This window comes from Oratosquilla oratoria, chromosome 34, assembly GCF_046742065.1.
Source record: "Oratosquilla oratoria isolate Oo_2021 chromosome 34, ASM4674206v1, whole genome shotgun sequence".
Taxonomy (NCBI): Eukaryota; Metazoa; Arthropoda; class Malacostraca; order Stomatopoda; family Squillidae; genus Oratosquilla; species Oratosquilla oratoria.
In genome coordinates, this window is record NC_134810.1 from 41,683,559 (window position 1) to 41,698,319 (window position 14,761).

Below are 14,761 nucleotides of genomic sequence, written 5' to 3' on the forward strand. Positions count from 1 at the left end.
ATATATATATATATATATATATATATATATATATATATGAACCATACATCCAAAGTTTGGTGACTCCTCATCTACATTATCATGAGCTTGGAGTCTATCACATCTATGCTTGCCCCTTCCTGAGAAGCTGGTCACGGTATTCGCAGAATTGTGCAAGTCTTTTCATGAGCCACGGGCCGTACTCTATTCTATCTCCATCCTTCTTTTCCCTCTGGGTGACCTCGGATTGAACCCCAGCTTCAAGGTCAGGCAACCGAATGTTCATGTCAGCCTCGTAGGAAGGCTCGAAGAAGAAGGGCACTGAATATCTGAAACAGTGACAATAAACTTTGTTAATCAGACAAAGAGTTAGTGAAGAATAGTAGTAGTAATATCATATAGTTGTTTTCTGTGTTATCGCTCCAGTTGATAAAGGCATAGCAGGGATTCCTGAATGAAAAATTCTAATTGTACAAGTTATTTTTATGATTCTTCTTGGAATACTATTTTCGTTAGTACAAAATAATTATATGTGAATATAGTAGGAACATAAGAAGGCTTCCTTTTCCTGTAATTGTTCATTATCATATTTTTTGGTTATGATAGTGCTGATGAAATATGTATGTATTCACTCTGACTTCTGGTCTTTAGTGGTGATATGATTACAGTATTCAGGTCACTGAAGGGGATAGATTGCATTGAGAGAAGAAATCTCCTGATTAAAGATGGGGAGAGGAGTTATGAGGTCATGGGAGTAGATTAAGAAAGACCACATATTTAAAGAATGTGAAGCAATTGTTTTCCATATAGATGCATGAATATGTGGAATAGTTTAGAAGGTGATATAGCCCAACTTAAACAATACATGACTTCAAATCTAAATATTGATAACTGGAAATCAAAGAGAGAATGGGACTCAACGAGCTTTGCTCCTTTCCTGTATACTACAATTAAGTAAATACAATACATGTACATATAAGTGATCATAATTACCTGTCACTTCCAAAGTCGATGACACGATGGTAAGTTGCTTTGAGTTTATGTCCCGAGATGGTAGCCAAAAGAATGCCAATGTTGACAACCATGGCACCTGGCCTGGGGGCAACACTGACCCACTTGTCGTCCTTCAAGATCTGGAGTCCCGGGTAGTGGAAGGTAGATACCATCGTCAAGAAACCAGAGTCTTGATGTTCGTCACACTGGAGCACTGGAAAAGGATTATTGTTCCATGAAGTAAGACGTGCCCCTAGTAGTCTTTTTGATTTAGGTAATGGGGTTTTCTGACTAGATCTAGTAGTGTTTTATTTTATTTTATTTACAGTATTTATGTAATGTATTTACAGTATTTATTTGTTTATTTTTAGAAACTGACATAGGAACACTCAAATACATGTGCACAGGTATACATACATAGACACACACAATCATACACTTATGACAGTTGAAGTGACAGCGGAGATTGGACTCCAGAAAAAACTACAATTTTTGTGGATCTCAACGACAAGGGAGTACATGTGTTGTATTAGTAGGGAAGGGGAAAGGTTGTGGTGTAGTGGGAAGGTGAAGAAAAAGGAGATGGGGAGGGATTACTGAGGAAAATGGAAGGAAATGAGGAAGGGGACGAATGGGCCCCGGAAGTCAGAAGGAATACAACAAGAGATGCATAGACGACAGAGGTAAAGTCGAAGAGATTAGTAAAAATGTAAAAATTAGAAATATAGAAGAGAGCAGCGCAATGGAGGGTGAAGAAAGTTATTTTCATGGATTTATTGAGGGAGGAGATGACAACCTCCCCCGATTAGCAAGTCTAGAGGAAAAAACTAGCAAAAATTAACGAATAGTGGGGGTTAGGTTCAGTCAACTTACACGGATTACACAAAGAGTTGATAAATTGGAAGAACTGAAGGAGAACCAAAACCTAACTAAAGATATAGAAGCATTAAAAAGACAGTTAAAAGAAGTAAAGGATGAGAATGAGGAATTAAAGAAGAATGATAAAGTGAATAGAGTCCATAGGAAAAGAGGTACAGGGTTGGAGAAAAGTCCGAGAGAACAACAAAATTGAATTTAGAGATATAGTAAAATAACAGATGAAAGAACAAACTAGGGACATGGTTATTAAAGTGATGAGAGAGAAGGAGAATATAGTAAGAGACTTAGTGGATAAAAGGAAATATATAATTATATCAGGAATGGAAGAGAAGCATAATCCAAAAGGACCACAAGAGTAAAGGAGGAGAAGGAAAAAGTAAACAAGATATTAAAAGTAGTTCAAGAGGATGAACAAGAAACAGGGAAAGAAATTGAAGAAATATATAGACTAGGGAAATACAATACAGATAAGACCAGACCAATTAAGGGTAAATTCAGGTCACAAACGACAGCAGATAATATCTTATTAGAAAGAGGGAAACTGGCAAAAAGTGATCTATATGGATAAAAAGAGAGATGAATGAAGAGGAGAGAGAAAACAAAACGACTAGTAGCTAAGGAAAAAACGAGAACAGAACAGAGTCAGACAAAGAGAAATTCTATTGGAGAGTAGTGGATATGAAAGTGAGGAAATGGTTCATAGCAGAGAAAAACGGAAGGGAAACAGAAAACAGGATGGAGGTAGCAGAAAATTAAAAGTGTCCTACACAAATATAGATTGTTTAATAACAGGCTTGAATGAACTGAATGATTACCTGAAGGAAAAGAGAAGCTGACATAATGGGAATTGTAAAGACAAAATTGAAAGGTCCACTACCACCCAACAGTGTAGGACGTGGTGCACATAATTATTGGATTAGAAACAGAGGTAAAACAAGAGTGGAGTTATGTTCCTGACTAAGAAGGGTATAAATGTGAGGAACATTACATATGGAAAGAATAGAGTAGAGGTGATTATGGTGGAAGTGGAGGACAGGGATGGGAAAAGCAGGAAGATTGTGGTAAATTATGTGCCTCCTAAAACGGCTTCATGGGAAGAGAGAGAACACAAAAATATGTTAGAAGACACAAGGATAACACTAAATAAGATATTGGAAGATGGAGGGAGAATTGTTGTAATGGGTGACTTTAATTGTAAAGAAATCTGCTGGGAAGAAATGACCGTGAAGGGTGGAGACGACTTGATATGTTTATAGAACATGCAATGACGCAATGGATACAAGAGAATACTAGGTATATAGATGAGGAAGAACCATCGAGACTGGACCTAATAATCACATCAGAACCTGAAATAGTGGACAAGATTGAATATAAGACACCAATAAGTAAAAATGACCACATATTGGTTGAACTGGAACTAAATGAGGAAAAATATATGAGAAAACAAACAATATAGAAAGGGAAGATTGATGTATGGAAAAACAAATCTTGATAAAATAAAAGAATTCTTAAAAAAAAAAAAAAACAGACTGGGAAAGGATACACAATGAGGAAACAACAGTAGAAGAGAAATGGAATATTTTGACAAAATTTTATAGAGTGGAAAAGTATGTTCCAAGACAAAAACAAGAAAAATAATATGTAAAATGTTGGTACAACAAAAGATGTAGGGATAAAGCTTGGATAAAATGGAAAAAAAGACAAACACCTGAAAAATGGAAAATATATACTAGTTATAGAAATCAATATGTACAAGTGTGCAGAGAAGAAAAGAGAAAGCACGAAAGAGATGTCATAAAAATGTAAAAATCAACCAAAACTATAGATTCGTAAACAAACGGAAAAACAAACAAGAATTAGTGAAACTACGACAAGGAGTTGAATACACAGAGGAAATAGAAATGGCAGAAATTATGAACAAGCATTTTAAATCGGTGTTTACGAGAGAGAACATGCAACTTAGAGATGTCGAGTGGGAGGAGAAAGTCCCCCCTATGAAAGAGATAGAAGTAACAAGGAAAGAAATAATGAATCACTTGAGTAATCTCGATGTCAGAAAATCGCATGGACCAGATGAAATGGCAATCTGGATCTTGAGAGAATCCAGGAATGAACTAACAGACAAAATACATAGTCTAATAAGCAGTTCATTGGAAGAAGAAAAAGTTCCAGAAGATTGTAAATAGAGCAAATATAGTACCAATATATAAAGGGGGAAACAAGGAAGACCCTACTAACTATAGACCGGTCTCTCTTACAAGTACGATAGCTAAAATTTGTGAAAGGATGATCAAAATTAGATGGGTAAGGCATTTGGAAAAAAAAAAAAACGTACTAAATCCAAGGCAATTTGGATTTAGACAAGGACAATCATGTGTCACAAACTTAATGTGTTTCTATTCAAGGCTAGTAGATGTAATACAAGAAAGAAATGGATGGGCTGATTGTGCATTTCTAGACCTAAAAATGCTTTTGATAAGGTGCCACATAAGAAATAGCTAAATAAATTAGAAAATACAGGGCAAACTGCTAAAGTGGATGGAAGACTTCTTGCATGAAAGAAAAATGAGAGTGGTGATAAGAGACAAACATTCCAATTGGGATGAAGTGATTAGTGGAGTTCCACAAGAAACAGTTCTGGCCCCAATAATGTTTGCTATATATATTAATGATATGGATAAAGGAATTGAAAGTTATATGAGCTTCTTTGCGGGCGATGCAAAATTGTTGAAAAAAGTGAACACTAGAAGATTGTGAGTCGCTGCAGAGTAATATCGACAAAGTATGGGAATGGAGTAGGAAGTGGGAGATGGAATTCAATATCAAGAAGTGTGGTATAATGGAATTTGGAAAAAGCAAATATATATATATATATATGTATATATATATATATATATATTATATATATATATATAAATATATATATATATAGATATATATATATATGTATATATATATATATATATATATATATATATATATATATATATATATATATATATAGAAAATGAGAAAGACCGGGAAGTCATAATTATGAATAATATGTCCCCTGAGAAACATATAAACAAAATTTTTGGAGAAACTTATAATTTAATAAGAACAATCAAAGTGGCATTTACAGACTTGGACGAAGAAATGGTGAAGAAAATACTAATCAGTTTGATAAGACCAAGATTGGGGTATGCAGCGACGACGTGGTTACCAAGTACAAAAAAGTGTATAACAAAACTTGAAAGAATACAAAGAGCAATTACGAAATTGGCACCAACACTCTCAGAACTATCATATGAGGAGAGACTAGCTAAGCTTGAGCTACAGACATTAGAGCAAAGAAGAGAGAGAGGAGACTGGATAGCTATTTATAGAATCATGAAAGGCATAGAAACTACTGATAGAGAGGATCTAATAAAATGGGATAGTAGAGATACGAGAGGACACGAAAAGAAAATCAAGACAGTTATAGAAGAGACCTGAAAAAGAACAGTTTTCCCCACAGGGTAATAGATGTTTGGAACAAGTTAGATGAAAATGTGGTGTGTGCAAAAACGATGCAGGAATTTAAGAACAGTCTAGATAAAACGAGATATGAAGACGGCACACCACGAGCATAGCTTCCCTTCCCGTAAAATACAACTAGGTAAATACACACACACGCGCACGCGCACGCGCACACACAAAGCAATTCCCATACATCGGGCCATGTACAAGTATAAGCTATGAGCTCATATTCAGAAACACAAGAACATAATTACATAAAAATGAAGGAGACGGCAAAAGACCATATGACCTTCAGTCGGTAGTTCCGTGTCCATTACCAACTAATCTACTCTTAAAACAACCAACAGCTTCAGCGCTCGCTACATGGCAAAGCAATTCTAGACTATTTCCTTCCACGTGATCGAATACCGTGATGACTCGCACTCGAGGGTTATCTTACGTCATATCGCTGTCACACGATTTCAAAGAGCCTTTAGCTCTCGTGACCTTGAACCGTTGACCGATACTTACTGAGCTCTCCATCGCGTGCCGAGTTCGGGAGGAGCTTCGGGTCTCGGGGTGGGTAGTGGAGGAGGCGGAAGGTGGAGAGGGGACTAGGCTGGAACAGGGGAGTGAAGAACTCCGAGGGCACTCCCCAGGCCTCAGCCACTAGCCGGAGAACCTGGAGCCCAGCCTGCGTCAGGAGGTCGTAGTAGCGTTCCACGAAGAGCTGCGGAAGATGGAGGAACCTGACGGTTGATCTGTGCGTTGTCTGCCGGGGATCACTGAAGTATCTGCCTACTTGTCGTTGACCTGTGAGTTACAAGCCTAAGTGCCACCCCGAGGCAAAGTTCCTAGTGACGTCCCCTCTCCCCCATCACCACTTCCCATTTCCACCATTCCTCAGAGTCTGTTTTAGCTATTGGCATGCGAAATAATTAAACGGAGTTTAAAAATTGTATTCAATGTCCCTGTTGCAACAAGGATAAGGGAAAAATATTTCATTTTCTTTTTATTCTAATGCAAAATTCGTATATTACGGTAAAATATTCAGGGCTCCTTTTACCTTTTTTATTATGATTATTTTGTAAAAGGTGTGTGGAAGGAGCGAACATGAGGGGGCGTCCTAGGATGAGATGGATAGATGGGGTGAAAAGGGCATTGCGAAAGAGAGAAATGTCTGTTGGGGAAGGACGGGAAAGGACAGAAGATAGGGGTGAAAGGAGAAAGGCTGTGTATGGATGATACTGTTATGCATGAAGGGGTGAGGGGATGGGGGGTGAGGGAGTATGTGTAGGAAATAAATTGACGCAGCCCGAAGGGATTTCTCCCCGTCTTCTCCTTTTCTGCAAGAGGGACGGAGAGGGGGGGGGTCACCGAATTAATGAAGCGACCTTGCTGTGGATGTGCTGTGTCTTACGACACTGCGTCTGACCCAGGGCAGTGGACAGGATGCAGGGATGACCCCTCATCCAGGAGGTGCCAAGATGAGAGGGAGGGAAGAGGGTGGAAGGGAGTGGAGTATGTAAGGGATGGAATGGGAGGGAGTGGTTTCTATGCCTTTTTCTTATGGCTACCTCCCGTGTAAGGGAAAAAAAACCTTTGTTATATGTATGTATGTATTTTATCACCCTTGTGGGCGACATCTCCAGACCAGAATTGCCGCCCCCCTAAATGTGCCGCCCCAGGGCACATGCCTCCACCCCCCATGTGAGGGTCCTGGTTACAAGTCTGTGACCACATGGTTCGCTGTGTACATACCCCCCCCCCAATGGCACGTGTTGTTTATCAGATGTTTTGGTCACGTCCCTGAGGTTGCTATCTGACAATCATGCTTATCGTCTCCTTGACAGCACATTGCTGGTTCAGTGTTAAAACCAACCAGTCTCCGACTTATGAGCACGCACACACACACACACACACACACACACACACACACACACACACACACACACACACACACACACACACACACACACACACACACACACACACACACACACACACACACACACACACACACGACAGTCGAAGTGACAGCGAAGTTTGGAACTCCAGGAAAACTTCAAATTTCGTGGATTTCAACGACGAGGGAGTACCTTTGTTGTATTAGTAGGGAAGGGGAAAGCTCGTGGTGTAGTAGGAAGGTGAAGAAAAAGGAGAAAGGGAGGGATTACTGAGGAAAATGGAAGGAAATGAGGAAGGGGATGAACGGGCCCCGGAAGTCAGAAGGAATGTCAACAAGAGGTGCGCAGACGATAGAGGTGAAGTTGAAGAGCTTAGTAAAAATATAGAATTTACAAATATAGATAAGAGCAGTGCAATGGAAGATGAAGATGATTATTTCCATAGATTTAATGAAGGGGGATATGACAACCTCCCCCGATTAGCAAGTCTAGAGGAAAAACTAGAGAACATGAACAGTGGGAGGTTAGGTTCAGTCAACTTACACGGATTACACAAAGAGTTGATAATTTGGAAGAACTAAAGAAGGAGAACCAAAACCTAAAGAAATAGCATTAAAAAGACAGTTAAACGAAGTAAAGGATGAGAATGAGGAATTAAAGAAGAATGATAAAGAGAATAAAGAGTCCATAGCAAAAGAGGTACAGGGTTGGAGAAAAGTCCAAGAGAATAACAAAATTCAATTTAGAGGTATAGTAAAACAGATTAAAGAACAAACTAAAGACACAGTTATTAAGGTGATGAGAGAGAAGAAGAATATAGTAAGAGACTTAGCGGACAAAAAGAAATGTATAATTATATCAGGGATGGAAGAGAAGCATAATCCAAATAGGACTACAAGAGTAAAAGAGAAGGAAAAAGTAAACAAGATATTAAAAGTAGTTCAAGAGGATGAACAAGAAACAGGAAAAAAATTGAAGAAATATAAAGACTAGGGAAATACAATACAGATAAGACCAGACCAATTGAGGGTAAATTCAGATCACAAACAACAGCAGAGAATATCTTAGCAAAAACAGGGAAACTAGCAAAAAGTTATCTACATAAACAGGTATGGATAAAAAGAGAGATAAATAAAGAGGAAAGAGAGGAAGAGAAAACAAAGCGACTAGAAGCTAAGGAAAAAACGAGAACAGAACAGAGTCAGACAAAGAGAAATTCTATTGGAGAGTAGTGGAAATGAAAGTGAGGAAATGGTTCATAGCAGAGAAAAACGGAAGTGAAACAGAAAACACGATGGAAGTAGCAGAAAATTAAAAGTGTCTTAGACAAATATAGATGGCTTAATAACAGGCTTGAATGAACTGAATGATTACCTGAAGGAAAAAGAATCGGACATAATGGGAATTGTAGAGACAAAATTGAAAGGTGCACTACCACCCAACAGTGTAGGACATGGTGCATATAATTATTGGATTAGAAACAGAGAGGTAAAACAAGGGGGTGGAGTTATGTTCCTGACTAAGAAGGATATTAATGTGAGGAATGTCACATATGGAAAGAATAGAGTAGAGATGATTATGATTATATAATCATTGGATTAGAAACAGAGAGGTAAAACAAGGGTGTGGAGTTATTTTCCTGACTAAGAAGGATATAAATGTGAGGAATGTCACATATGGAAAGAATAGAGACGATTATGATGGAAATGGAGGACAGGGATAGGAAGAGCAGGAAATTCGTGGTAAATGATGTGCCTCCTAAAATGTCTTCGTGGGAAGAGAGAGAACACAAAAATATGTTAGAAGACACAAGGATAACACTAAATAAGATATTGGAAGATGGAGGGAGAATTGTTATAATGGGTGAATTTAATTGTAAAGAAATCTGCTGGGAAGAGGTGACAGTGAAGGGTGGAGACGACCTATGGGGGAAATGTACTACTTGATATGATTATAGAACATACAATGACGCAATGGATACAAGAGAATACTAGGTATAGAAATGAGGAAGAACCATCGAGACTGGACCTAATAATCACATCAGAACCTGAAATAGTGGACAAGATTGAATATAAGACACCAATAAGTAAAAGTGACCACATATTGGTTGAACTGGAACTAAACGAGAAAAAATACACAAAAAAAACTAACAATATAGAAAGGGAAGATTAATGTATGGACAAACAAATCTTGATAAAATAAGAGAATTCTTAAAAAAAAAAAAAAGATTGGGAAAAGATACACAAGGAGGAAACAACAGTAGAAGAGAAATAGAATATTTTGACAAAAAATTACAAAGGAGTGGAAAAGTATGTTTCAAGACAAAAACAAGAAAAAGGATATGTAAAGTGTTGGTACAACAAAAGATGGAGGGAGTTAAAAGACAAAAGGGATAAAGCTTGGATAAAATGGAAAAAGACAAACACCTCAAAAATGGAAAATATATACTAGTTATAGAAATCAATATGTACAAGTGTGCAGAGAAGAAAAGAGAAAATACGAAAAAGATGTCATAGAAAAATGTAAAGATCAACCAAAACTATTTTATAGATTTGTAAACAGCAAACTGAAAAACAAACAAGAATTAGTGAAACTACGACAAGGAGTTGAATACACAGAGGAAATAGAAATGGCAGAAATTATGAACAAGCATTTTAAATCGGTGTTTACGAGGGAGAACATACAATTTAGAGATGTCGAGTGGGAGGAGAAAGTCCCCCCTATGAAAGAGATAAAAGTAACAAGGAAAGAAATAATGAATCACTTGAGTAATCTCGATGTCAGAAAATCGTATGAACCAGATGAAATGGCAAACCGGATCTTGAGAGAATGCAGGAAATGGACAAATACATAATCTAATAAGCAGTTCATTGAAAGAAGGAAACGTTCCAGAAGATTGGAAAAGAGCAAATATAGTACCAATATATAAAGGGGGAAACAAGGAAGACCCTACTAACTATAGACCGGTCTCTCTTACAAGTACGATAGCTAATATTTTGAAAAAATGATCAAAATTAGATGGGTAAGGCATTTTGAAAAAAAAAAATGAATCTTAATAATATTTGAAAACCTTAAATGCGCACATTTTTTTCCTAATATGCGCTAGTTGTAAAACACATATGCGCGCGCGCATGCGCACAGCTTAGATGGTTCTTAACCTGGGGTACCTCAGGTACCCCCAAGGGTTACGAAACCTTGAACCCTGGGGATGGGGGTACGAGACATGATAGCCAGTGCAATGGTACTGTATATTTACAATGAGAAAGCAAAGCAAGGTTTGTATCACTAATCCTTTTTAAATGTTTGCACTGTATTTGTAATGGATGGTGGGGTACGAGGAATTTTTTCCTGAAATATCAAGGGGTACTAAGGGCACTGAAAAAGGTTAAGAGCCTTTGAGGCAGCGTTGGCCCCCATCCCCATCCCACTGGCACTCACCCTGAACTCCGTGGCTTTCTCCTCTTGACCCGGAACCTTCGGCCACGGGTTCCCCTCGAAGAGCAGCTCGGCCTCATGAGTCGGGATGTCCTTCAGGTTCCGTGTGCCCGAGCCGATCTCAAACCCTGAGGAACAGGTCGAAGTTGTCCTTGTCACAACAGCTAATCAGTTTGTTAGGTGTTTGTTTATTTATTTAATTTATTTGTCTATTTATCTATTCATGCATTTATCTTATTTCATTTATATACATTTACTTGTTTGTCTGTTATTCATGTATTATATATATATATATATATATATATATATATATATATATATATATATATATATATATATATATATATATATATATATATATATATATATATATATATATATGTATGTGTGTGTGTACGTGTGGATGTGTGTATTAAAGGCTTCTTCCCCATATAAGGAAGGTAGCTTTATATACATATATATTTTTTCATATTAGTAATTAGATAATGTAATCTCTTTCTGGATGTGATCAACTGATTCATCAAACGGGGCCCATGAACATATACCTTTTAGGAGATAATATTCTTCGGCTGAATAAAATCACCTAGCCGATGACGTCATTCATGAATGGATCAACACTTTTCGACATGATACATTTTATTCTGGTCAACGACTTGTGATTGTGTTTTACTCTGGGCAGGTGTATTAGTTGTTGTTTTTATCTTGATGTCACCCCTTAGTAAATCTTGGTTTTCTATTATTTGTAGAACTACCAACCTTCTTTGTGGGAGATTTCGCCCTCTTGGACAGGAAAGTAGCCTCGGTATAGGTTCTTAGCCTTTGGGTTAAAATGTCGCTTAGTCACCGACATTTTGATGTCCTCAGGTAACCTGAAACAAAAGGGACACAACAATTTACATTCATAACACGGGAATAATAATTTACCATAAGAAGTATCAAGACGGGTGATAAAATTAGTGCGTAGTGTCTTACTTGAAGAACCAGTCTGTCATTTCGTGCAGTTCCTCAGCGTCGTATCCGTCGACGCCCTCCAGGTAGAAGAACCCGGATGTGGTGAGGGCCTTCTGCAGCTTCTTGGCGAGGTCTGCTCTTTCTGGGCCATTGGAGAGCCTCAGGTCAATCACTGGCAGGAAGGTCTCTTCGTTCATGGCGGGAAAGTTTCCTTTTCAGCTGTGTGGGTGAAGAGAGACGTGGATGACATGAACACACGACAAAACTCTAACGGACAGAATCCCAATCTGCATACCAGATAAAACCCCAATAGGAAAATTTGGGGGAGGGGGCATAACCTAACCTAACCTACCGATTGGGGTTTTGTCTGTTGGGGTATTGTCCGTTAATCGGAGGACATTTTGTTTATGTTTACTATTGGGATTAAGAACCTGGTCCTACAAGTTTGCTTTGTTTTCTGTGTGGGTTAAGAGAGATGTGGAGAAGATTCTTATGTTTAAAATTAGGATTAAGAAAGCAGCTTTATGATTTTCAGATTATATTTACTGTATTGATGAAAGCCACGTTACTTGACCCATATTGTTTCGAGAGCAGTATAATCGTCCAGTAGACTATACGAATTATACAACTGTTCAAGACAATTTGATGAAAACCAAACATGCACATGTAAACAAATAAATGCAGATGATTCCAATGGAAAAACAATTGCATAAGCACAATTTAATTTTTTTTTAATACAAAGCAATGGTTCAGGTGCAGTAAATCTCATTCGGCAGTGATTATCTTGAGACCCAAATCTTTTGACACTTGATCTTCAACATTATTCATTTTGTGCAATTGTGATGAAGAGTGTATTTACAAATTGAATGTAGGATAAAGAGTGTTACGGTCTTGGTTTGATTTTTTTTTTTTTTAGCAAATTAGATGAAAAAATTATCTAATATTCTAGTTGACCTTCACCTTGACTTTGACCTAATTAGAAACATAGATAAATATATAAAAAGGATAGAAGATGACGGGGTCATACAGAGATGATTTCATAGTTTTTCTGACCTAGTAATTCCAATTAGTCCAGTCGTTTTGACACAATGATGTTATCAAAGATACAAACTTGACCAAATTCAGTACTTCACTTCCGGATTTCGTTCGAGTGAGATAACAAAGAAATTCGATTAAAATGGACATCCTATCTCCGGATATACGGTGCTTATGGTATCACAAGATTTCAACAATTTGATATACGCATCTAAATTAACTGCGAGATTGAACTCTTAAAATTGTGCATCATCGTAGAAACACACACAAACACATTACACCACGAGCATAGCTCCCCTTCCCGTAAAATACAACTAGGTAAACACACACACACACACACACACACACACACACACACACACACACACATATATATATATATATATATATATATATATATATATATATATATATATATATATATAATTCTGCAGTAGGAGCTTATATGATTTCCTATACAAAATCTTCCACTGTCTAATTGTTTCCTCTTCTTTTCCATACCTGTGGGATAAACCAGGAGAATTCGATGACGCTCCACTACGCAAGTTTGACTAGAAATGTAAATTCTCCCGAACTTTCTTACTTATGGTTGCATTTTAACGACAACGTAACGATAAGGATAACGTCTTATCTATGGCACTTCAGGTTGCTCTGTTGTGATTGGGTTACTTAATTCCTTTACATGGCAATATCGTTAACGGATTCGATTCGTTTTTGTTTCCGATATGTGTTGTTATGTGTCGTAGAAAAAACCTGGTAAGAGATAGTTCTTATGATTTACTTAAAACAATTTATCCAACTTATATTCTACTGAAAATATGGGAAATTGAAACTGATTCTTCGTCTAGACAGGTTGGATGATTCAACAAAATTCTGATAAAGAAACAAAGAAGAAAAAGAGATGGAAGATTAATACACACACACACACACACACACACACACACACACACACACATATATATATATATATATATATATATATATATATATATAAAGTAAATATATATATATGTATATATATTATATATATATATATATATGTGTGTGTGTGTGTGCAAAGAAATCACAAACAACACGTGATTCACAAAACATGCAAGTAACCACTAGGAAAATGAAAACTTGGTAACCGAACGTTTTCGTCTATTTAAGACATTTTCAAAGGTACCTTTGAAAAGGTTTTAAATAAACGAAAACGTTCGGTTACCAAATTTTCATTTTCCTAGTGGCTACTTGTATAAATATATGCCGGTATATGTATATGAGTGTGAAGAACCAGGTAAGAGGAATGATGTTGTCCTTGGCCAAACAATGGTCATTTTATCTGATGTCACTGTTACACTGTGGTCCGAATCTACATCCCATACTCTCCCTGATGCGGATGAGTCATATCATCCAACCGTACGCGTGTTCAAGTTTCTATTCAGGTATTACAACGACGAAAGTCCATCGAGGATTCGTACCAGCTTAACCACTATCTATTAGTTGGGCTTAATTCTCCGTAAAACAGAGTTCGGGTGGCAGTTAGTAGTCGACTTAGTTCTTCGGGAGTTAGATAAACTTCCAAGTTGGTGAAGTTTCTTATGTTTGCATTGTATTTGTATTGGATGGGGGTACGAGAAAATGTCCTGAGATATCAAGGGGTACTAAGGACACAGAAAAAGGTCAAGAACAACTGCTCTAGGAAACGACAACAACAATTGTGGACATCACCCGGATTTTAACAATATGTGATGCGTTGGATTGGTTCATATGTTGAGAGATTTGGGAACTTACAGGGTTGTAATGTTGTAAGTAGTCTAAAAGTTGAAAATTTTGCATTATATAGATTGTAGCGTTGGATTGGTTCATATGTTGAAAGATTTGGGAATTTACAGGGTTGTAATGTTGTAAGTATTCTAAAATTTGAAAATTTTGCATGATATAAATTGTAGCGTTGGATTGGTTCATATGTTGAGAGATTTGGGAACTTACAGGGTTGTAATGTTGTAAGTAGTCTAAAAGTTGAAAATTTTGCATTATATAGATTGTAGTGCAGACTATACATGTAGCTACTGATACTATATGATGTTGAGCTTCTGTTTGAAATTTATAAGACTGGGCCACGC

The 14,761-nt window shown here is 37.2% G+C and overlaps 1 protein-coding gene across 1 annotated transcript; it reads right to left on the reverse strand.

Moving 5' to 3' along the window:
• On the reverse strand, positions 1-13,255 carry LOC143018236 (uncharacterized). Its single transcript, XM_076173485.1, has 7 exons — positions 13,158-13,255; positions 11,643-11,840; positions 11,427-11,539; positions 10,674-10,798; positions 5,860-6,058; positions 973-1,186; positions 1-308 (listed from the first exon to the last, which is right to left on the reverse strand). The coding sequence occupies exons 2-7, from the start codon at positions 11,816-11,818 to the stop codon at positions 104-106; spliced, it is 1,032 nt and encodes a 343-aa protein (XP_076029600.1). The 5' UTR covers positions 11,819-11,840; positions 13,158-13,255; the 3' UTR covers positions 1-103.
• Between the last annotated feature and the right edge of the window lie 1,506 nt (positions 13,256-14,761).